At 52.9% G+C, this 25,042-nt stretch overlaps 1 protein-coding gene across 1 annotated transcript in view; it reads right to left on the bottom strand.

The window, feature by feature from the left end:
• The window catches only part of MPPED1 (metallophosphoesterase domain containing 1), a 74,400-nt gene that overhangs the window by 32,124 nt on the left and 17,234 nt on the right, over positions 1-25,042 (bottom strand). Inside the window, exon 3 of the mRNA XM_023257573.2 lies at positions 21,457-21,638. Coding sequence (XP_023113341.1) covers positions 21,457-21,638 — 182 coding nt within the window. The remainder of the gene's footprint in view (positions 1-21,456; positions 21,639-25,042) is intronic.

Below are 25,042 nucleotides of genomic sequence, written 5' to 3'. Positions count from 1 at the left end.
CCCTGCCCTGCCCTGCCCTGCCCGAGCGCCCCTGGGCTGCCAAAGGCCTCCGGACATTTGCTCCTGCTGTCCCATCCACCCAGGACCCCCTCCTCGCCCTTCCTTCTGAGGCCACTCCAATCCCGCTCACCCTACACAGTCAGCCCAAGTGCCGCTTCCTCCAAGAGGCCTGCCAGGAACACCCTCTTGCTCCCAACCAGGGCAGGGGGATGGGGGTTCCCCAACGCCCAGGGCTCCCAGCCCTGTTCAGCCGGTGCTCTCGTATCCCCCACCAGCCTGGGCACCCTGCCGGGGACCTGCCCGGCACGGGACTAGTACAGGCAGGTAGGTCGTCACACACATTCACTGAACCCACAAGGTATCATCATCCACACAGGGCAGATGATGAGGCTCAGAGGGGTCAATGGCTCACCTAAGGCCTCCCAACCAATCCTCTAAGGATGTTCTAGAAGGCTAAGCTAATTACCGCGAATGGGACTAACGGTCGTTAAGGCGCAGACCAGCCTATCACGTGGCAGCCTCCACAAGTCGTGGTGTTCACTCAACAGACGTCAGGAGTCCGTGGGCACCAAGGCCCAGGGCGGGGCCGTGGGAAGGGCCCCGGACTGGAGGCCAGGAGGCCTAGGTTCGGCCTCAGCTCAACCTCACCAGACCCGGGCTGAGGCCCGAGACCCCTTCTCTTCCATGACGAGGTGACGTGCAGGTCTTGAACCCTGCGAGCCCTTTCAGCTGAGACCTGCCAGGCGGGTGCGGGAGCGAGGTTGGGGTGGGAGCTCCCCAGGGGGGTGTCACAGGGTAAGACGTCAGGACCAAACGGGCACTTGCACAGCACGGGCATTTGCAAGGCCCACGTTCCTCTCCTTGCTGCTGACATCCCATGAAATCAGCAGTAAAGGAACCAAAAAGGCACGACCCTCCAAAGGTTTGGGAGTTGGAGGGACGGAGGAGTGCACTGGCCTGGCTGAGCAGACAAAACTGAAACCAAAGTCTTGGGAGGGGGGTGGGGAGAGGCGGGGAGGGGAGGGAAGGGGACCCCAGGAAGCAGACCCGGCTGTGGCCAGAGTCCCAGGCAGCTCAGGGATGCAGACCCAGGTGTGTGGTCTGACCTAGCACCCGTGGGAGCAGGTGGGGCTGGGGCTCTCTCTTAACACACGCATTCAGCCCACCCGCCCCTCCCTCCCTCCCAATCTCCACAGAAGGAGGGAGTTTAGTCTCAAGGGAAAATAAACAGCTCAGAAGAATCTCATTTAGGGACCATCAGGCCCCAGGGAAGATGGACAGCAAGGTAGGGGCTGAACCAGAGGAAGACGCACTGAAAGCATAAACGTGGGGACTTTGGAGAGCCCAGGCCCCTTCCCCACTCAGCTCTCAAATTCCGGGAGCCAGGCTTGCAAAGAGGGAACCCCTCTCTGGGGAAAAAGACAGGGCATAGGGGGTTCCCCCAAAGAGATGGCCGGGTCCCCGTCACGGCAAGCCACTGCCCTGCACGCACAGCTCTCAGACGCATAAACACACAGGACCGCCAGACCTCGGAGGAAAACCTTCAGGCTGAACACAGCTAGGACCAAAACGACCGGAGAGACGGAAATTGGGGAAAATGGGGCTGGCACAGGAGAAATGACTTAGTATATAATTAACGCCCTTGGTGAGATAATAGAAGATAGGGCACCCGTGAAGTTCTACCAGGGTGTCCTTCACAAAAGAAAGAAAATATGAGCAGAGTTTCTCAAATTTGGGCACAGAGCGGGAAGAGAAATTTGAGAAACTCTCCCAGAGACAGAAACAGAAAGACAGGGACCTGAGTACCAGGCGAGAAAAGATACAAAAATCAGTTGTATGAGTGGTAGAGGGAGACATCGGAGATAAAAGAGGGAGATTTTTAAAAATATAATAATATGAGAAAATGTCCCAGATTAAAGGACAAAGTTTGTTCCATTAAAAAGGCTGCACAAGGGGCGCCTGGGGGGCTCAGTCGGTTAAGCGTCCGACCTTGGCTCAGGCCAAGATCTCACGGTTCATGGGTTCAAGCCCTGCAGCGGGCTCTGTGCTGATAGCTTGGAGCCTGGAGCCTGCGTCAGATTCTGTGTCTTCCTCTGGCTCAAAATTTAAAAAAATAAATAATTTTTTTTTAATTATTATTTTTTTTTTATTTTTGAGAGAGAAAGAGACAGAGCATAAGCAGGGGAGGGGCAGAGAGAGAGGGAGACACGGAATCCAAAGCAGGCTCCAGGCTCCGAGCTGTCAGCACAGAGCCCGACGCGGGGCTCGAACCCACGAACGGTGAGATCATGACCTGAGCCGAAGCCGGGCGCTCGACCGACTGAGCCACCCAGGCGCCCCCAAAATTCTTTTAAGTTTAAAAGGCTGCCTGAGGACCCAGAAAAAAATAAATGAGAAAATACCCACACCCAAGGCACACCGCCCAGAAACAAGACAGCTCATATCCTAAGGATGGGGTATCCCGACAAGAATGGGGTACAGGAAGCTACAAGAAAGTTTTTGGAGTCATGCTTTCCAAATTCTGAGGGGAAATGGTGTGCTGCCTGTAATCCTACAGCTGGGCCAACTATCAGTTAAGACCGAGGCCGGAATAAGCACTTTTTCTGACATGCAGCTTTGCCCAATTTCAGGTCTGCCGCACCCCTTCTCGGAAGAGCCACCAGAGGATGCGGTCCCCCAACGGGAGGGAGTAAAGCAAGAAAAGGGAAGCCACGGGATGCTGTAGGTAGGGGCCCCAGGACAGAAGAAAGGCGGAGGGAGACTCCAGGATGATGGAAGTGTGCAGGCCCAACTGTCCAGGCCGGGGCAGCCGTCAGAGGCTCAAGGGAAAAAGAGCCTGAGCATGGCTTAGCGTGGCCCGCTCCTCAGCTGAGGGGCATTTGAAACTCGGCAGGACACGGGGATGACCCACGATGGGTACACAGGAAATCAAGCAAGAAAACAAAACAATTAACAACTTTAGGAAAAACAGCAAGTTGCACAACAAATAGTGAACATAAAACTGCCTTAAAACGCTATTAAAGGGACAGGAGAAGAGGGGCGCCTCGGTGGCTCAGTTAAGTGACCGACTCTTGATTTCAGCTCCGGTGGTGATCTCACAGCTCATGAATTCAAGCCCCACGTCCAGCCCGGTGCTGATGGCGCAGAGCCTGCTTGGGATTCTCTCTCTCCCTCTCTCTCTGCTCTTCCCCCACTCACGTGCTTTCTCTCTCTCTCTCTCTCTCTCTCTCTCTCTCTCAAAATAAGTAAATAAACTTAAAAAAGGACAGAAGAGATGTGTGTATACGGGTGGAGAGGCTAAGTCTAAATCGCCATTTTTTAATTTTAAGAAATTAAAAAGTAACATCAAAAATTGAAAAAGGAGGGGCGCCTGGGTGGCTCGGTGGTTAAGCGTCCGACTTCGGCTCAGGTCATGATCTCACAGTTTGTGAGTTCGAGCCCGGCATCGGGCTCTGGGCTGACAGCTCGGAGCCTGGAGCCTGCTTCGGATTCTGTCCATTGTTGCGCTGTATGCTAACTAACGTGGACGTAAACAAAAAAAATAAAAAAAGAAAAAGACATTAAAAAAAAAACAAGACAAAACAGGCAGAAAATCTTAACTGGTTGATTCCTCTGATATTCTGAGCATCTAAGTGCTGGGATGACTCTGGCAGCAGGTTCCACAGCAGGTGATCTGGCCAAGCAGCTCCTTCCCCGGGGGCAGGTCAGGCAGCCATTAATGACGTCACAGCTGTCACCTGCTGAGAGCCTGAGACAAGCCCCCTCATCCCTGTTTGTCACTCACAATAACAGCCTCACAAAATGGGCACCATGTTTGACAGATATAGAAACTGGAGCTCAGTGCGGTTACAAAACCACACAATTGATAAGCAGAGAAGTGAACGTCCCCCTCTCTGTCACAATCAACACGTATTACACGTGCCAGAGTTTTTTAAATCAAATACTCCTCCAAAAAAAGACTATTGCCATATATTTAAGTCCTCACAAGGTCGCTCCTGTTATGAGGCGCTCTGAATGACTTTATTTCAAATAGCACAATGCTTTGGAGAAGATCTTGTGGACACTGTAAACAGCCTTTGAGGACACTTTTAAAAAGCAGTATAGACGTTAGAACAAATTAAATGAACGCAGCAAAAATGCAGGATACAAAAACCAGGTACAAAAACTCAGTTGTCTTTCTATCCACTAACAATCAATCCAAAAATAATCCCATTTGCAATAGCATCCAAAAGAACAAAACACTTAGGAATTAGCTTAACCAGAGGAAAAAGATTTGCATGTTGAAAACTACAAAGCATTAGGTGAAAGAGACTTAAGAAGTCGCCAAGAGATAAAAAGGCATCCCATGTTCATGAATTAGAAAGCTTCATATTGTTAAGATATCAATACTACCCAAAGCAATCTACAGACTCAATGCAATCCCTACCAAAATCCCAATGACGTTTCTTGCAGAAGTAGAAAACCCATCCTAAAATTCATCTGGAATCTCAAGGGACCCTGGATAGCCAAAATAATCTTGAAAAAGAAAAACAAGGTTGGAAATCAAACATTTCCTGATTTCATAACTGACTAAAAAGCTACAGTGATTAAACAGTATGGTACCAACATAAATACAGACATCTATCAATGGAATAGAATAGACAGCCCAGAAATAAATCTTCACATATCTGGTCAAATGATTTTCAACAAACGTGCCAAGACCACTCAATCCGGGGAAACAACAGTCTTCCCAACATGTGGTTCTGGGAAAACTGGCTATCTGCATGCAAAAGAACAAAGGTGGACTCTTACCTTACACTACATACAAAAATTAACTCAAAATGCAACAAAAACCTAAAAGAGCTAAAATTACAAAATCCTCAAAAGAAAACAGGGCAATGCTTCATGACATTAGATTTGCAAATTGATTTCTTGAATACAACACCAAAGGTACAGACAACAAGAAAAAAAATAACTTCTAAATTAAAACTTCTGTATATCACAGGACACCACCAACAGAGTGAAAAGGCAGCCCACAAAATGGGGAGGGAGAATATTTGCAAATTATATTTCTAAATTTTTTAATGTTTATTTATTTTTGAGAGAGAGAGAAAGAGAGGAGGGGCAAAGAGGGAGAGGGAGCAGGCTCCAGGCTCTGAACTGTCAGCACAGAGCCCAACGTGGGGCTTGAACTCACAAGCTGTGAGAACATGACCTGAGCCAAAGTCGGATGCTTCACCAACTGAGCCACCCAGGCACCCCACAAATTATACTTCTGATAAGGGGTTGATATCTAGAACATATAAAGAACTCTGGAACTCAACAGCAAGAAAAACGTGGGCAAAGGACTTGAAAAAAAACACTTCTCCAAGGAAGACATACAAATGGCCAATGAGCACATCTGTTAGGATGGCTATTACAAAATACACACATACACACACACACACACACACACACACAGACAACAGAAAACAACAGGTATGGGTGAAGATGTGGAGAAATGGGAACCATTGGGCACTGTTGGCGGGAATATAAAATGGAGCAGCCACTATGGAAAACAGGATGGCGATTACCTGAAAAATTAAAGGTCACAGAACTAGCATACGGTTCAGCAATTCCACTTCTGGGCATATGCCCCAAAGAACTGAAATCAGGGTCTCAGAGAGATATTTGCTTACCCACGTTCGTAACAGCATTATTCACAGTAGCCAAAATGTGGATACAACTCAAGTGTCCATTGATAGATGAACAGATAAATACAATATGGTATATCCACACCATGGAATACTGTACAGCCTTAAAAAGGACGGATGTTCATTCCGACACATGCGTGAACCTTGAAGACGTGTTCAGTGAAATAAGGTGGTCACCAAAGGGCAAACACTGTGTGATTCTACTTACATGAGGTACCTAGACTAATCGAATTCATAGAGACACAAAGTAGAATGGTAGCTGCCTGAGGCTGGGGGAGGGAAGGGAATATGGGGATTTATCGTCTAATAGGTATGGAGTTTCAATTTTACAAAATGAGAAAGTTCTGGAAACAGATGGTGGTCATGGTTGCACAGCAGTGTGAATGTCCTTAATGCCACTGAACTGTACATGTTCTTTAAAAAATGTTAAAATAAGGGGCACCTGGGTGGCGCAGTCGGTTAAGCGTCCGACTTCAGCCAGGTCACGATCTCGCGGTCCAGGAGTTCGAGCCCCGCGTCAGGCTCTGGGCTGATGGCTCAGAGCCTGGAGCCTGTTTCCGATTCTGTGTCTCCCTCTCTCTCTGCCCCTCCCCCGTTCATGCTCTGTCTCTCTCTGTCCCAAAAATAAATAAACGTTGAAAAAAAAAATTTTTTTAATGTTAAAATGATAAGTATTATGTATATTTTACCACAATTTTTTTTAATCTCAGAAGAAAAACACCAAGGACCCTGAATCCCAAACAACTAGAATTATGAGCAGGTAGAACCATAGGTTCTTGGGAACTCAGAATGCTAGAAATGGGGTTTTCAGAACTTTAGAACCCAATCATTCTAATCGTAGATACAAACAATTTTAGAATTTCAGAGGTCATCATGGTTTAGAGGTGAAAAGGCTAAGTGGCCATCCAGAACCTTGGCCCCCTCATCATCACCCCCTCTCCCCCCCCCCCCCCCGCATCAAAAAGTCCTAGCTGAGAAGTTTTGGTACAAGAAGCCCCCGCCTTACCTGCATAACCATTCCCAACACAGATTTCACCTAGGGTTTGACAGCCTGGATTAAAGGCATGACTACCGGGTCAGATACCTGGTCCTTTCCAAAAGGTTCCACAGGTGCCTTCTGGCTATAAACAACCCTTTTAAAGAGGGGGAAAATATGGCCCAAAGCAATGTTCTTTGCTGTAGCCACTGAAATAGGTATTCGGAAATGACGAAGACTAAAGGTTCCTATTTTTAAAGTATTTCTTCATAAAACCAAGCATTTTGAAGCTAAAAAGACATTTTGGTTGTTAAGATGCACTAAAGTAGAATCAGCCTGCCACCTCTGTTTATTCATTCTTGGATTCCACAATCCTTTTCCTTGGCCCTAATAAGTGCTGGGGACTGGGAACAGAGACGTCCCAACGCAGCCCCTTCTCCTACCCTCCAGTGTGGGAAAGATACAGGCAAATAATTTGGGATCCGTAGTAGGGGTGATACCAAGTCATAGGGGACGATACAGCACTAAGTTTTCCTTTCCCTGACTAGGAGCAAGGGAGGGGCTCTGAAACGGTGGGTGAGAGAGATAATCATAGAAATAGGTATCACAGATGAATAGAGTAGAATGAATAGGTTCCCAGGGTAGAAGGGCATCCCAGGAAGAGCCCCTCACACAAGCAAATGCTTGGAGGTGAGAAAATCCACCTGCTAGGTGGTTGTCAATGGCTCAGAAGCCCAGGGCGGGCAAAGTGGGTGGAAGCAGGCCTGGGAGGGACAATTGGGATCACAACCACAGTGGGCCTCCCCTACGAGGCAAAAGTCTGGACTTTACCCAGGACACAGCAAGGAATCAGTGAGGAGTGCTAAGCAGGAAGGGGACAGAGCTGGATCAATGAACACAAACTATTCTTTAGAACACCAATCTGACAAACGTTAGTCTGGAAAGTGACTATTTGGAGAGGTTGGGACATTACCAAAGAAAGCCCCGCTTTGTCAGCTCGATGCTTCCCCTTCAGTGTTGTGGCTGTCAAACGAGCCCAGAATTAGCTCCCAACGGCCTTCGGTGAGTCTCAGATCTTCATTTGCATCGTGCACACTCAGAAAGGTGTGAAATTCGTCTTCTTCTTAAGAGAAATCAAAAAAACAAACCTATACGCTTAAAAAAAATCTTTCCTTTTAAAACAAATTTCAAAGAACTAAATCCTAACTCTTAAACATCCGACTGTAAAAAAAAAAAAAAAGGCGGCATCCTTGGAGATATTAATAATAACAATTAAGGCTGCCATCAGCTTAGTATCTACTTTGTGCCAGGCACTTTAGATGCATTCATAAAATAGCTACAACAAGAATAGGAGCTGAGGAGCACTTGGGTGGCTCCGTCGGTTGAGTGTCTGACTCTTGATGTCGGCACAGGTCATGATCCCAGGGTCATCGGATTGAGCCCTATGTGGGACTCCGTGCTGAGCGTGCAGCTGCTTAAGATTCTCCCCCCTCTCCTCTCTCTCTCAAAGTAAAAAAAAAGTAGCTGAATATACGATGTGATTATCCTGTGCCAGGTCCCATGTTGAGCCCAGATCACCCCCTGCCTTACTGAGCTCTGTCAATATTCGATCCCTTTTACACAGGAGCAAACTGAGGCTCAGAGAGAAGACGTAACATGCCCATGGGAAGAATGGAGCCAGGATCCAAACCCATGGGATCTCTCTGGACCCACATGCTTAACTAAGCAGGATCCCAACTGCAATGCCTTACTCAATCCTCACAATAGCTCTACAAAGAAAGGGCATCATCCTACCTGGTACCTCACTTTTGGATGAATACACTGAGGCAGAAGAGTAATAATTACGTCAAGGTTGCCCAGCAGGCATGTGGCTGGTCAGGGCCAGGGAGGGGATCCGCCTGCTCCAAAGGCAGCATCCTTCCCACTGGCTCCTTTCTCGTGTTAGGAATTTGATTTAATTTATAAATAATAAATATGAAGTGCCAACTGGGGGTGCTGTCTGTGGTGCTGAAGTGCAGGCACGCTTGAGACCAACAAGATCCCCGCCTTTGAGTAGTGGACCCCATGCGATGTTGGCAACAAAGGAATAAACAAGTAAGTACCAGGTCAGGTGGGGATACTTGATATGAAAAAAATAAAGCCAGGCGGGCGAGCTGGACAGAAAGCATCGGGGTGGGGAAGCTGACCAATCCAGGGAAGGTCTGAGAAGGTGACCTCTGAAAGCCAGGACTTGGGGCGACCTCCAGGAAACCACATCCCTGCACTGGGTCTCTGTCTCATCTGCAAAGTGGGGACAACATTACAAAGAACGTGGGCTTTTTGTCGCGGGGGAGAAGTGAGCAAACAACATGAAAACACCTTTAGACTGTAGAGTGTTTTTGAACTATAAAGTGCCATCCAGAGGAAGGCATTATTGGTAAGCCCCCATGAGACTTGGAAATGAGTCTTTGTAGCAAAATGTGTTTTTCCGAATATGACACGTAGGGTGTCGGACAAATTCTCACATCCTGTCAGCAACTTAAACATGACTTTATTTGGCTGGCCCCGATGCTATAAAGTGTTACTCATGACCACGAATATCAAAACAGTCTTGAAAAGGAGTGATTTGCTAATTGAAAAGGCCAGGGTTTTCTGGATACACAGGAGAAGTTCCCATATTTAAAAAAAAAAAAAAAGGTCACCTTAGGTATTAAAAAATACTACAAATTTGGGGCGCCTGGGTGGCGCGGTCGGTTAAGCGTCCGACTTCAGCCAGGTCACGATCTCGCGGTCCGGGAGTTTGAGCCCCGCGTCGAGCTCTGGGCTGATGGCTCAGAGCCTGGAGCCTGTTTCCGATTCTGTGTCTCCCTCTCTCTCTGCCCCTCCCCCGTTCATGCTCTGTCTCTCTCTGTCCCAAAAATAAATAAACGTTGAAAAAAAAATTTAAAAAAAAATACTACAAATTTAAGAAAGAGAACAGACCTTGAGTGAGAATCCTGATCCCACTTTTATTTGCCATTAAGGTCTTGGGCCAGCTCTTCACTTCCCTGAGCTCAGTTTCTCCATCTGTAGAGACACTAACACCTCAAGGGGCTGTCTAGCTGTGTTGTCCCATACGATGGTGATTAACCCCCCATAGCTATTTAAGTTCGAATTCATCACAATGAAATAAAACACAACAGTCAGCTTCTCGGTCGCACTGGCCACATTTCTAGTGCTCAATACCCACATGAGGCCAAATGGCTACCATACTGGACCGCGCTGGTCTAGGGCCTGACTACTCACCGCCTGGGAGCTTGTAAGAAATGTGGAATCTCCAGCCCATCCACATCTGCCAAGTTGGGACCCACATTTTACCCAGACTCGCCCTCCAGGAGCTTCTCACGCACCTGAAGTCTGAGAAGGGCTGGCTGTCAGGATTCTGTGAGAGACCCGGCAGGGAGACGCCCCATGAGAAGGGGCAGCTCTGTGATAACGATAGCAGTGGGGGCAGGGCAGTTTCCACGCCCTCTCTAAGTGGCGATCACAGTCTCCAAACGAAACCAGACACAGAGCTTCCGACGAAGTCTATGCTGAGCCCAGGTGCAGGAGGCATGCGGGGGAAGGTGCGGACAGAGAAATGGTGGGATCTTCCAGACATTTCAGAGGTTTGTGTGCACACGGGGACAGAATATTTCATTTCTGTGCTAGCCAGGATGTTCGAGCGGTGGACTATTCCTGTTTTGGAATGAAGTCCAGCATGAAAATTACATTTTAAAAAACCCACAGGCTTATTTCACATCCTAACACATCGCTCCAAGCTGGTGGAAAAAAAGAAAAGAAGCATACCAGCAAGAAAATCTTGCCTCCTCAGCTTTTGAATGACCGAGCCGGGATTTCTCTACTAACCAACAATTCCCTCCAACGGTTCTGCAGCCTCGAACGGGCACTAAGGAGTGAAGATGCCCCGCGGGGTGAAGCGAAGGGTCATGGAGGGAAACCCAGCAAAGCCTCTGAGCCCGTGTGGTTATTAACACATCTTCCTTCCTCCACACTTCCTCCAGTCTGGGAGGATCCATTGTACAGATGGGGACCTGAGACCCAGGTAAGTCCGTTGCCCATGGTCCCATACCTGGCAGGCAGGTGAGCTGTGAATTAAACCTCCATGGGTCTAACTTGATCACAGGTTACCACGTCAGGCATCATGTCATGGTGTTTTCTCATTTATGTGTCTCTTCAGTAGAAATCTTGTTTGTTTTGCCACCCACTGTACCCTCAGCGTCTAGGACAACACAAGTGCCCAATACGTGTTTCTTGAGGGAGTGAATGACTGCAAACCAATGGCAAGTCAGAGCTCCAGCCTCAGACCCTTGGTTAGCCTGCCCCTTCGAGCTGGAAGGCCTGAACCCACCCTTCACCTGACCAAACGTCGCTCAGATGCCAAGGTCTCCCTCAACTCCCACTTCTTACGTGAAGCCTCCTGACCTTCCTACTTGGTTCGCGTCCCCTATCCAGCCTCCACTTCTCCCACTCACTCACTCCCTCGGGCCCTCCGTGGCAATCCAGCCATGCCTGCCCAGTGGCCCTCAAAGGTGCCACCAGCACTGCTGACTCGAAGCTGCTGCCCCTGCCCAGAATGCTCTCCCTAACTGGCTCCCCCCGTTCGGCACTTTGCTCAAATGTCACTTCATCGGGTCCTGCCCTGACTCTCCAACACACTACAGCTCTCTTTACCCATGGCCTGTCTTCTGTTTGTTCACTGCAACATCCCCAGTGCCCAGGATCATGCCCAGCACATAACAAGTGCTCAGCAAACATACGTTGAGTAAACAATCAACTGGAAACTGGAAAAGATTATTATTAATAATCATGATGGCGAATACTTCAGGGCAGGCTTATAAACAAATTAGAAGTGAGACACCAGACAACAAAGATACATAAGGTGGCAGCAAGAGGGGACGGGGTGGGTGCGTTCCAGGGACCTTCAGGGAAGAATGCAGACATCGATTAATTTTAGATTGAGTTAAGTCAGATATGCATATTAAAAATTTATGAGCAGCCACTAAACAAATTGAAAAAGAATGTAGAATTTCCAAACCAGTAGAGGGGAAAAAAGCAAACTTCAATCAATCCCAAGCAGGGGCTGGGGCACACAATGAATGGCAGAAACGGACAGGTTTAATATACAGGAAACACCAAACAAATATTCATTGGTATTATTCAAATACAAAAGTCTTTACCAAGATCCTCCTACATAGAAATGACAGGGACACAAGTCTGGCTTTCAAGACACTCACAGCTGAGTGAGATGGATGCCCGACATGACACAGAGTGTGGATCAGTCAGAGTGGCTTGAAGATTTCCTCCTTCCAATTATCAAAGCCACTTACCTAATGCATCACCCTTTTCACTTTGGCCCTCAGGAGGCTCAGGCTCCTACTTCCAGCTCACAGGGTCCATCTAGCCCTGAGTGTTGATATTCTAGGCTCTCCTTTTGAACTACTCTAATTTATTTCTTTTTTTTATCTTGGCTTTTAATTTATCAGTGACGTGTTACCATTTTACTATCCTTACTGCTTCTATAAATCATCTCAAATCTTTCGGCACAAACTGGGATATAAATAAACAAGCATAAAATCCCCCAGAATAACAAAAGGAAACGAAGGAAGAAATCTCAGAGACCCCAGGCCTTTCAGAGATGTGCTTCTATACCTTGTTTAAGCATAAATTTTTTGTTGTTGTTTTTAACTTAAGGCAGAGATTTTTAGGATGATGGTCTTGCAAAACATGTTTGAAATATACACATGCGGGGCGCCTGGGTGGCTCAGTCGGTTAAGCATCCGACTTCAGTTCAGGTCATGAACCTCCTGTTCATGAGTTCGAGCCCCACATCGGGTTCTGCAGTAACGGTACAGACCCTGCTTGGGATTCTCTCTTGCCTCTCTCTGCCTTTTCCTCTCTCTCTCTCTCTCTCTCTCTCAAAATAAACAAATAAACATTGTAAAAAAGAATACACACACACACACACACACACACACACACACACACCCCAGTGGGTCTCATTCATTTCCAAAGCCATTCTGTTGCAAATAGATAATTCCCACTTAACCACACTTCTCAAGGGGGTTGGTTATATGTTAATACGAAAACACTGCAATTATGCCTAGCCAAGATCATTTGACCACAGCTAGAAATTCTAGATTCTTTCACCTTCATTAGAAGTTAATTTTCTCTCTTTTAGCCCCTAAAACACGCTTTGGCTTTGTGAAGAATTTTTTTTTTTTGATGAGTATAAAAAATTATTTTTTTATTTTTTTTTTAATTTTTTTTCAACGTTTTTTATTTATTTTTGGGACAGAGAGAGACAGAGCATGAACGGGGGAGGGGCAGAGAGAGAGGGAGACACAGAATCGGAAACAGGCTCCAGGCTCTGAGCCATCAGCCCAGAGCCCGACGCGGGGCTCGAACTCACGGACCGCGAGATCGTGACCTGGCTGAAGTCGGACGCTTAACCGACTGCGCCACCCAGGCGCCCCTCATGTGGCCACATCAATCAAAATGTGCAGGGGCGCCTGAGTGGCTCAGTTGGTTGAGCTGTTGTCTGAAGTCAGTTGTCTGACTTCAGCCAGGTCACGATCTCGCGGTCCGTGAGTTCGAGCCCCGCGTCAGGCTCTGGGCTGATGGCTCAGAGCCTGGAGCCTGTTTCCGATTCTATTTCTCCCTCTCTCTCTGCCCCTCCCCCATTCATGCTCTGTCTCTCTGTGTCCCAAAAATAAATAAACGTTGATGTGGCCACATGATAAAATTTCTCTTTCTTTTTCTTCCTTTGCTTAACAAATACGGGTTGAGCGCCCTCCTAAGCCAGGCCTGCCGGGCTCCGTGGACACCAGCTCAGTGACCAGCCTCACCCTCCACCCCCACCTCCCATCAGCAAACCCTGTTGATGTCATCTCCAAAATGCGACCGAACCCTGCACTTTGCACTGTGCCCTCGGCCACCCCCAGGTCCAGTCCCGGCTCCCCTCGCCTCTCAAGGACACCTGTAAAATCTCTCCTGGTGCCCCAGTAGCCGCAGCCCAGCTCACCCAGCAGCCAAAGGAGTCTTTCAAAACACTGAGTCAGACCATGTCCTTCCCCTGCCTCTGCCCCAGTGGCCACTTTAACACTTAGAATAAAACCCACGTCCTCGCCCCAGCTTCTGGTCAGCAGGACCGGGCCTCCTCCCTGGCTTCCAGGGCCACTGTGCTCAGCCCTGAGGGCCTCTGGCTACCCTCCAGGCAATTCAGAACTGGGTTCTTCTCAGCGCAGGACCCTCTCGGAGGGGGCTTCCTGGACCATCTTCTGTCAGATAAACCCCTGCCCCAGTCACTCTCACCTCGCCCTGTTTGCTGACCTGATTTACTGATCTAATCACCAAAATGATCTTGTCTATTTACTCTGTTTAATCTTTATAACCCGTCCCTGCCTCAGGCCCCTCGGGCAGGAACCACACCCGCAGTGGACATCCCTGAACCCCCAGCACCGAGCCAGCGAATGTCGTGGGCTCCTGAAACCTGTATTGAGCGGGGTGAGTGTGGACCCCTCCCCCGTGCTCCCACGGTCACAGCCCAGCAGGAGAGGCAGACCCTCGCCCAACCCACCGGGGCCCAGAGGCCAGGAGGAACGTGGGCCTGGGGCACTGCTCCCCGGACAGCGCCCGCACAGCCAAGCAAGAGCACCGGGGAGGCCCTCGTTAACACATGGTCCACATGTCACATTTTATGGAGGCCGGACACTCAGCGGGGGGAAAGCGAGGTCACCCGATTGGCGCGGGGCAGAGCCAGAGGCGGGCCCCAGGAGCCCCGACTGCCGTTCTCTATCCCCTGCTCTGGTTGAAGAGGCTGCGGGTCCTGTCCACGGAGCAGGGTGAGGCCCGTCCCCGAGGAGCTGAGCTGCTTCCACCCCTGGGGATCCCGGCCACACCGGCAGAGCTCCTCGCCTGTGCCCTGTCCGCACAGTGCTGGACAGTGGGAGAGCTCTGCTGCCTGGAGAGCACGCTGCTGATGCCGGGGGCACCCAGGAAGGGTCCTGCTCCGCAGCGGGGTGCCCTGGGACCGGGGACGGTGCAGGGGCTCCGTGTACTATCTCTGCAGGGGCCGTCTCTGCAGCCTTGCATGCAAAACACGAGACGCGCCACGGTCACGGCCCAGGCGTGGCAAGCAGGTGACACGCACACAGATGAGAAATGTTTGGTGGGGAGAGGCGGGAAGGAGGGAGGTCAAAAAGTTAAAGGGATGAGACAAAAGCAGGGTCTCGTGCTCACACACGTTGCCGGGGACAGAGCTGAAGGCGGCGGTTGGGGACAGCTCAGCCTTCCACGTGAAGGGCGGCTACCCCGCCAGGAAGGGCAGACCGGAGATCAGGGAACAGTCAGAACCTGGGACGTGGCTGCCGCGGGAAGGCAAGTGGTTGAGCGGTGTTGGCAGGGTTGGGGGTGGGGACCCTCCAGCCGCACGGGGAGCCCATCTTTTCCCGAAGGCCCTAACAATCCCTGTGCCTGGGGGCACCCTCCAGCTGCTGCGTGGGGAGAGCCAGCACCCTGCGCGTTCCGGGGCCCCTCACCTCCACCTGCAGCCATCCCGTGGGCTCCTGGGCTACATCGCAAAGAGGCACAATGCTGCGGGCGGCCCACTCCTGCGGCCGAACCCCTGCGGCCCTCGGGCCTTCAACACTGTGGCAGATGAGGCGAGAACCAAAAACACCGCCGTGGAGTGATTTCCCCGTTTCCCTTCCTCTCCCTTCCTCCCTCACAGACTTTAATTAAGGGTTTACTTGCAGGAGACCCAGCTCTATTTAACTAAATCCTTGGACCCCTTTTATACTGTCTTATATCTCGTTTCATGCTAGGGCCCCAGTAAAAAGTTAATTATAACTTCCAAATACTCCATTACCAGGCCCCCATCTTCCTCCCCTGCCTGATTCTGCTAAGGGTAGTGCCACTTAATTAACTGGAGCATCTTATGTTTGTCAGACGTCTCCACGCTTTGTTCAACCAACACCCGCCCAGCAGCCCTCAGGGCCAGCGGGGGCGGGGCTCTGAGGACCCTCGCTGACCGGAGCAATATCTCCACCCTCTAGGGGTTCACGGGATCCGGCAGGGGGAAGGCGAGCCTGGCTGGCCGGCCCGCCTGGGGGCCCACGGTGGCTCAGCAGGTAATATAAGCAGGTGAAGGGGGCAGGCAGACAGCAGCAAGGTCAGAATACCAGTGACAGCTGATACCGGCCTCAGAGGGAAGGGAGAGGGCACGCTGGAGGGATGCATGCAGGTTTGGGACAGAACGAGTCTGAAATTCTGGTGGACAGCCAGGAGGAAGTGTCTTCTGAGAAGAGTGAACAATACACCAGCTGGATCTCAAAGGGAAAGCTAAGTGTGGAAAGACGGGGCGGGTGTCTGGGCAGCAGCAGGAGCTGGGGGCCTGAGTGACTGTCATCTGGAAAGAACCAAGGCTTCAGCGGGCAGGGGCAAAACAAGGAACAAAAGGAGGCGGGCATGGGGCGGTGCGGAGAGGACGGTGGTGTGGAGACTGCTGCGGGAGAACCCAAGTTAGATGGGCGGTGTCCAGCCCGGGGCGGTGGGGGCAGGGGGGAGGGTGGAGAAGCCAGGAGGGGAGGGGAGGGGAGGGGAGGGGAGGGGAGGGGAGGGGAGGGAACAACTGGCCTGTGGCCTCCGGGGCCTATGCAGGGGTCTGAGGCCACCAAAGCTAGGGGGTGAGAGTGAGGGCTGCAGAGGCCAGGGCTGAGGAGGCCAGCCTGGCACCTGCTGGTCACAGAGAGCGAGCCTGGTGACCCTATGTGAATCAGTCCTTCAAGGCACGGCCGCCGATGGAAACCGGCAGCCTGGTGCTCACGCCTGGGGCGGGATGCGTGTGGTGTCGAGACCCCGGGTCAGCAGCAGCCTCGGCAGCCAGCATCTTGGGAGGTGGGTGCTGCTGGGGCTCAGCGTCTCCTCCTGCTCTCGGCACCCCTGGCCTCCAAGGGGGACCCCAGACAGCCACCTGAAATACCAGGCCCTCCTTGGTTGGGTCCAGATCCCTGCTGGCCTCAGCTCCTGGCCTCATCGTGGAGACCCCAACTCAGCCTCCAACCCTCGGTCTTCTCAGACCCACCCCAAGTTCCAAGTTGCAACAGCCACAGCTCACACCCTCCTACAGACCGCCCTGCCCTCCCCAGAGCCCCCACTTACGGCTGCTCCCACCCAACGACAGTCAGCTGTGCACGGCCCTGCTGGGGACACAGTGACCGGCTCACAGCACATCAGTGTGCCGCCCACTCGTCCATCCGAGCCCGCAGCCTCTGGCCGCCCCCCACCCCCACCCCAGGCCAAGTGCTGCCTGGTGCTGGGAATGAGGCTCAGCCCTGCCCTCCAGGTGCTGATGGCCTAGGTGGGAAACAGGGGCATGAAGCCACAGATAATGCCCTGCCACCACCAGGATCTGAACGGGGAGCCCTGGGTGCAGAGGGAAGAGAGGCCAACGCTGCCCTACTGGGCGGGGCAGGCTTCACGCGCAGCGACTGGAGGGCGGGCAGGATTCTGCACGACAGGAGGAAGAACATTCCCCACTGCGGGGAGAGCAGGAGCCAAGGCCAAGAGTGGGGACGGAGGAGCACAGCGTCAGCCAGTTCGGGTGACACTGAGGTCATTAGCTATGGAAAAACAAGGAGCTTCCAGCACATTCCTTTCCATTTTCAGCAAGTTTTGCTGTTCCTTTCACCCTTTCTAGCTGAAAAGCCTGTCCTTAGTGATTTTTTAGCTGTTCCCGGAACATTTACAAACCAAGCTGGCATTTCTACTTCATGAATATATTTGGGATATTAATGGGCAACGGGAAAGGTATTAACGGTCTTCTCAGGAGAACCCTGTCGCCCCCAAACCTGCCCCCTCCAACAGACAGACCCAGACAGAACCCTGCAAATGGGCAAAACACGGTCACCACTCACAGCCAAGCCCAGAGCAGTGCACCTGCCAGCAAATTAGAGTCAGCTTGAATTTAGCCACGCACACCGCAGTTAGGTGTCCAATCTTGACTTGCAAAGAAGGTCTTTATTAATTTCTTAAATCCCCTCTTGACTGCCTGGAGGTGACCCCTAGAATACGATTTTAAATGCTTTCTGTGAAATCAATGAACAGGGAAGAAGCAGGCTACTGTAGATTTCAAAGCCATAACTTTCTTATCCAAGGAGAAGAGCCTGGCCCTTCCAGGGACGGGGAGTGAGGGGGAAGCCCTGCTGTCCTAAGGAAGGGCTCCAGGTGGCATTCTGAGTAGATGGATGACACCAGGCCTGACCTAAGGCCAGGGCTGCCCCCACCCCCATCTTGGGACACGTTTTGCACCAGATACCAGAGAGGCCAAGATTTCTTTACAAACGATAGGGTTTTACTGTTGCCTTTATATGATGCACATGCTCCGTACAGAAAATCCAGGTAGAGGAGAGAGAAAACCATAAAGAAGAAAATACGCCATGACCCACCACCCAGACACCAATTCTGGAACATTCCAGAGACTTTGGTCTCACTCTAACTCCGTCATTCAGGCCTTTGAATACCTTTTTAAAGGTCACTCCCCTACACAAACCTCCCCCAAATCCCCTTTGCACTTGGAACCAACCCCCAAGTCCCATCCTTGGCCCACAGGCCTGCGAACAGGAGCCCCCCGCCCCCCGCTCCTCAGATGCACCGTGTCCCCATCACCAGAAGGCAAGCATGCCCTGTCCCTCCCACCGCGCTGTCACCCCGGTGCCTGGGACACACATGGCACGTGGGAGGTTCCCAGTGAGACAGACCAAATGGGTGAATGAGTACTTCCTTCCAGTCTTTTCTCCATGTGTGTGTGTGTAACTGCAGACATAGCTAAGATCATACATCAACACTTCTCAGAAACTGCACACACTTTTGCCCACACATTGTTCTACCAATTCTCCTGCTATTCACCCCCATGGCTCAGATCAGATGTTCCCCTCTCCTGGGGGACCCGCCCATGACACCTACCTCTACCCCAAGGGGAGACCTGATCTGGCAAACGCCAGCTCGGGGTGGGGGGGGCAGGGGGCGACGATGTCACATACACAACACTTCACAGAAGCCGATCATTCCTCTATCCTCTAATGGAGCCTCAAAACAACCTGCTTCCAAAGAGGTAGGCAGGGCAAGGGGGGCCTGACCGCCTGCCTCTAAAAGGAGGCCGCTGAAGCCCAGACAGGTCTCATGGCTGCCGTAATTACCCGGGCAGGAAGCAGACCCAAGATGGCAAAGCGCACACGTTTACGTCGAATCAGAGAGGTTTCACCGTAAGAAGGACAAGAAAGGAGATAATGGCTGAGGAGGAGCTCAGCTCCAGAACCCAACTGCCTGGGTTCGAATCCAAGTAGCTCTGCCACACGCCATCCGCGTGGCCTTGGGCAAGTCACGTCACGGCGCTGGGTCTCGGCTTTCTCCTCTGTGAAATGGGGGTGACAACGGCTCCTGCCTCAGTCTGTCGCCAGGAGGATGAAAGGATTTGATAAGACACACCGAGCGCAGAGAATAGTGCCCCACACGCATCAACACTCACTAACCGCTAGGCGTCTGCGAGAGCGCACCTCTCCTGACCATGCACGTGGGCCTAATGAGCCCCCAGCCCGGCTCTCAGCCAAGGTCGCCACCTCCCGGGGCCCCGAACTGCCAGCCCACAGAGGCGGAGTCTCACTTCTCACTTTGGGGGACAGGCAGGCTCCCTAAAAGCCCACTGCAGGTGGACCTCTAGGAGCCTGCTCCTATATACGTGCTCACTCACGCGCAAATTCCCTGCCGCTCAGTCAAGTAGGGGGAGGGGCTTCTCATTCTGGAGTCTGGAGTCTGGAGCCCCCCCCCCCGACCCCACCCTATCCCACTTGAATGACGGGCACTGACATCGGCAAACACTTCGAGGCAGCAAAGGGGAGACGCCTGGGGGACCCCCTGTGTAGGCTCATCCTTCCACCTGCAAAAACCCAGGCAGATAAATCGATCCAGCTCGGGTCACATGAAGACCCCGCCACGCACCCCCCCCCAAATTCCCACAGCACGTTGTTCTGACTTCTGTGAAAAGACAGCTAGAACCATCTTTCTAAAATGGCCGGCTCGCCATGCTGGCCCCCTGGGGCCCCCAATTCCCCTCACGTTCAGAGTCGCGGCCAGCCCAGCCCTCCTTCCGGGGCCCTCACCCTCAACGCCCCAAACCCCCTCACCCCGGCCACAGCACCCGGCCACTCCTCTCCAGTGCCCACCAGCACGCCTGACCCCAGCTGCCCCTTCCCTGCACCGACTCGCAACTGCTAAGTCAGGGCCTGGCCCCGAGTCAGCTTCCCCAGGAAGCCTCCCCTGCCAGCCGAAGGCCATCGTCGGCCCTGACCTGTGCTCCCGGAGCACGTGTCACCATCCCGGCTGCACGGGCGGCCGTTTGCTTCACTCATCCCCTCCGCAGTGACGGGACCCCGTCGGAATCAGTCCCCACCCTTGAGACCCTCGGGCTAACTCTCCTTCTAATTGGGATGAAAACAGCACCGGTCCTCAAATTCACCTGGTTCCCAAAAGTCAGGTAGGCAGTGACGGAGAGGAGTCTGGCCCACAGCGGGAGCCTGGCACCTGCCTGGGACACAGGCTCGGCTCAGCCTCACATCTTTGGAGCCCTGCAGCCGGGAGTGGGGGGGGGGGGGGGACGGGAAGCCGGCGGGGACCCCATCCTAGGGGGGGCAGCCCGGGGCCAGGAGGCAGCACGCGACAAGGCAAGGAGCCATGAGACACACCCGCCCTGCGGGAGCCCTCTCCCACCTCGGCCTCCACACATTCCAGCCCAAACGGGGCGCTTGACCAGAATCTCCCGTTTGAAAAATCAATATTTAAAGCTCCAAGCCTGCCAAGCGGAGGGAAGGCCTTGCTTGTAAATATTTGTCTCGACTGGCAAAGCTGGGCCTCTCGCTCCTGCGGCTCCCCCCGCCTCGCTCCTGGCCCTCTGCTCACGGAGCTCCCAGCCAAGTGCGCGGCGGGGGGGGGGGGGGGGGGGGGGAGGGGGGGGGCTCTGGGGGGGGGTGGAGACCGTCTGGCGGCCGAGCAGCGCTGGGCACAGAGGTGGGACTGCTCTGCACCCACACCTCCAAGCCAGCGCACTGGCACGCTGGGCCGCCCAGGGGCCGTCCATCTGTCCCCCAGGCCACGGCAGAGACGGCTCGCTGTGCGGTTTCTCTGGATTCCGGGCAGGTTGTTTTTCCCAGGAGGCACTCCACATTTATGTTTTTTGTTTGTTTGGGAAGAAAGCAAAAAGCTGAAGACAAACCCCGGGGGGCACGCTTATAAATCATCGTCCACCATCGCCCATCGAGCTCCACTCCTTCTCCCAACAGCTGCCCCCGGGGAGGAGTCCGCACGGGTCCCCTGCCTGGGGGTCCCCTCACTGGGGAAGCCTTCACGCCGGTGGTGGTGGCTGAGCCGGTACAGACCAGCTGGGTGCCTGCCCTGGTATCACCGCTCGTAGAGACTGATTCATTCATTCGCCCACTCGTGCCTTCATTCATTCACCAATTATTTATTGAGCACCTACCTGTCTCAGGCGCCAGGGGCTAGACATGCAAATGGACATAAACAAACCTCGACAAAATCCCTTCTGGAGGGCGTCCCCCAGGCCAAAAGAATCGCACAAACTAAGTCACAGCGGGAGGCAAAAGCTGGGGTGGGAGACATCGAGGTGTGGCCGAGAGCGGGCAGTCAGGGAAGGCTGCCCAGGGGAGGTGGGCAGGCAAAGCGAGGCCGGAGAGGGGGGCCCCGGCAGCGCAGGAAGGCCACCTCCGGCCCGGCACCTACCGAGCCACTCGTTGAACTTCTTCACCTCGCTCGGGAGCCCCAGCTCCGTGAAGTCCCCGGCGTGGATGAGCACGTCGCCGTAAGGCATCTGGATGGGGTCCGTCCTCGAGTGGGTGTCAGACACACAGACAAAGCGGGTGTAGCCGGGCGGCTTGGGGGCATCGTGAGGCACGGGGTCCACCCTGCGGGGAGAGAAGACACTGCAGGCGGTGCGTGACCAGCACGAGGCCCGGGCACAGCTCACGGCCCCGCCAGCCACGGACACAGACGGCGCGCCCGGACTTCCCAGTGGGCCCTCGGGGCTCCGAGTCCCGACTTTCCCGCTTGCTGGCTGAGCAAAACGTGTGTCCCCCTGAGCCTCAGTTTCCCCTCAGTAACATGGGCCCTCAGGGGCTAAAGGAGGTAACTATCGAGTGGAGAGCACCTGTGGGCGCGGTGCGATTACGACGGCTTACCTGCTGTTTGGCTACCGAGGCCCATCATCGACCCTGTTTAGATGAGTTTTTCCCCTACTCGCTCCCCTCCCGTGAGGTTTTTAACCCCACAGATAACTGTTCGTGTATGTATGCATATCTGGGCTTTCTAAGAAGAATAAGCTTTCTTCACCCCCGAAAAACGAGTTTCACCCCCCTCCGGAGATACCATCAGCCCCATCGAGAATGTAAGTTCTACGGCCTCTGGTCCGAGTGCAAGAACCAGCCCCGGGCACCGTGCGGGGGGCACGCAGCATCCAGGGAAAGATGGGTGCAAAAGCAGGGGTGGGGGGACCTCACAGGAGCGCGGGAAATCAAAGCACGAAAGATAGGCAGCAAGTTTTCAAAACCGTGCGATGGTCTCATCATTTTTGAAACAAGGGCTTTCGAGGGTTGTGCGGGCAAAGGGTCCCCGAATCAGACCGGGCTTCAGGTCCCAGCTCCGCCATTTCTCACTGACGTGTGACCTTCAGCCAAACACGTGGCCTGGCTCCGCTCGCCGATAACGTGGAGCCACCTCACGAAGCAAAAACCATCGGGAAATTAAAAAGAGCTGCAGAAAGGTAAGTTCTTGCTCCGCGAAGCCCATCACAGCCCTCTGGTTTCGGGAACGACAGTGCTGAGTTAAGTGGCCCCGCGTGTCCCAGGGAACAAAGGGAGACCGTGGCTCCCAGTCCAGTGCTCCCCAAACCACGCTCAGCCTCCTCAGCTGAGTGATTCTGCCAGGCTCAGAACTCTTAAAAACAACGCAATGACATTTCAACGAGTGGCTCTCTCCAAATGAGTATGCCGCTCGAGGAGTTGTGTTTAAATCTAATTATGCGGCAAACCAAAAGCGGTACCGTATCAGTTACATAAATACTTTTAAAGACATCTTTCTAATTATCCTTTTTTTTTTTTTCAGACAATATACTTCGAAGAAATTTAATTAACACCTTACGAGAGACGTGGGTTCAGCATGCTAATGTGCGGGGAGCGTTAGCGCGTTCTATCCACCACAGTGGGAGGCACCAAGCCAGCCTCCCCTCGTCCCGGGAGGGAGCAAGCTCGCTCGGGCCTTTCCGGGGCCGGTCAAGGCGAGTTAGACTCCCGGCAGGTCAGAGTGGGGCATGACCGGGGAGAAGAGGAAAACCCCCAGAGTCTGATGATGACCAACAAGAAGGCCCCGGCACCCCCCCCCCGCCCCGCCTTCCTTCTGCCTCCATCCATTCAGTCAGTCACTCATTCATTCAGCCAAGCACATTCTGCCCACTCACTGTGGGCCGGCCCCGAGCTCAGTGCCGGGGCCCCGGGGATGAACCGGGCCTAAACCCAGGCCAGGAGACCACAGACTGATGGTGGAGGCAGACTTGGCTAGGCAGTGACAATAAGGCCACCGGCTGTGACCGGGCAACGGAGAAGCTGGGGGCCAGAGAAGGCCCTAACCCAGCAAGGGGCTCCCTAGAAGCTTCCAGGAGGAGGCGGGACCTGAGCTGGTCTGGGAGCTAAAGACTCCCTCCCATCCCTGTGTCCTCAGAGTCCCTGCCCTCCTCCCCTGCCCCCAACCCTTTGACAGACGGTCTGGCAGGCAGCAGGCCTGTGGGTCACCTGTACATCCTGCCTGCCCCCAGCGCAGCCGACTGGACAAGGGGCAGACGGTTGCTACTGGGCTCCTGTCCTGAAACAGGAACATGAGTGAGTCAATCAAATTCCTTCCTTCCACCCTCCCTCCCTCCTCCCTCCCCTCCTCCCTTCCCTCCTTCCTTTTTTCCTTCCTTCCTTCCTTCCTTCCTTCCTTCCTTCCTTCCTTCCTTCCCTCTTTTCTTCCTTCCTTCTTTCCTTCCTTCCTTCCTTCTTTCCTTCCTTCTTTCCTTCCCTCCTTCACCCCTACACATACCGAGGTCGTAAGCATGTCAAAGGTGACAGAGGCCAAGTCAAAGAGACAGAGAGGGATGATGAAGGGGGAGAGAGACAGGGAGCGAGAGGCCACCTCCAGAGCCACCTCTGGTCCCAACAACCTCTCCTCCTGTGAACCCTTAGCATGGAGCCTGAGCAGGCCTCAGCCCCGCCCACCATCAGCCAGCCAAAAGCAGGACCAGTTCCGAGGGCTCCAGTCGGGCTGTTGGAGCCTGGGCTCTTTAATTAACTATTCTTATTTCCCTCCACCCCGAGGCTACTGAGCTCAGTGAGGATGCAAACCTAATAATCCCCTGAGGAAAAAATAAAGACTCTTGCTTCTCTGCACTGTCCTCCGGCTATTTAGATTGTAACAGATGCTCAACTTGAAATAACAGCAACAGTAATGACACCGCTGCTGGGTGCTCCCCACGGACGGGAGCTCATCCTGTCCTAAGCACGTTACATGCACCCACTGTCTTCGCACCGTGACCGTCTGGGCAGGGTATTATGGGTATGCCCATATTACAGATGAGAAAACTGAGGCTCAGGAAAGGCTTGCCCGGGATCTCAGCTATGCAGGCCGGTGAAGCTGCAATTTGAAGCCAGTCTTTGGTTCCAAAACCCCCACCGGACTGGACTGTTTCCAGGCCCAGCTCATTTCATTCAGTCAATCTACGCGCAAATGCTTCCTAAGGGCCTCCTAAAGGCCGGGCACCTGCCAGGCACAAGGGATATACCTGTGGACAGGATACCCCCTGAGGTCACTTCGTGGAGTCCCCAGAAACCCAGCCTGGAAGTGTCTGGGAGTGAGGAAAAGAACAAGGAGAGTCAAGATATGGAGAAAGAGAAAGAGAGAGCAGACAAGAAGGTGGGAGAACTTAACAGCATAAGTTGATCCCTAGATCCAGCTGTACCTGAAGCTGGGTCCAAACACGGGCTTTCTTACTAACTAAGTAAGCCAGTAAACTCTTTTATCCTTCAGGCAATTGACACTGAGTTTCTGACACTCGTAATGCAACACCCTGGCTGACACCTGAGTCACAGCAAGACTGTGGAGTCACTGAGGCTGGAAAAGTTAGTCCCAGATCCAAGGCCCTGGCTAGTAAGTTACAGAGTAGATTGGCACCTGGGTCTCCACAACAGGGATCTGGGCATCTAACCTGTTGAGGCTAACAAAGCAAAATGGTTATATTCCAGTGACATTCCGCGGGCCTCAGAGAACAGGGGACGGCCGC

The sequence above is a fragment of the Felis catus genome, chromosome B4 (assembly GCF_018350175.1).
Source record: "Felis catus isolate Fca126 chromosome B4, F.catus_Fca126_mat1.0, whole genome shotgun sequence".
Taxonomy (NCBI): Eukaryota; Metazoa; Chordata; class Mammalia; order Carnivora; family Felidae; genus Felis; species Felis catus.
Note: the sequence above shows the minus strand (reverse complement) of the source record. Positions and strands in the feature narration are given on the sequence as shown.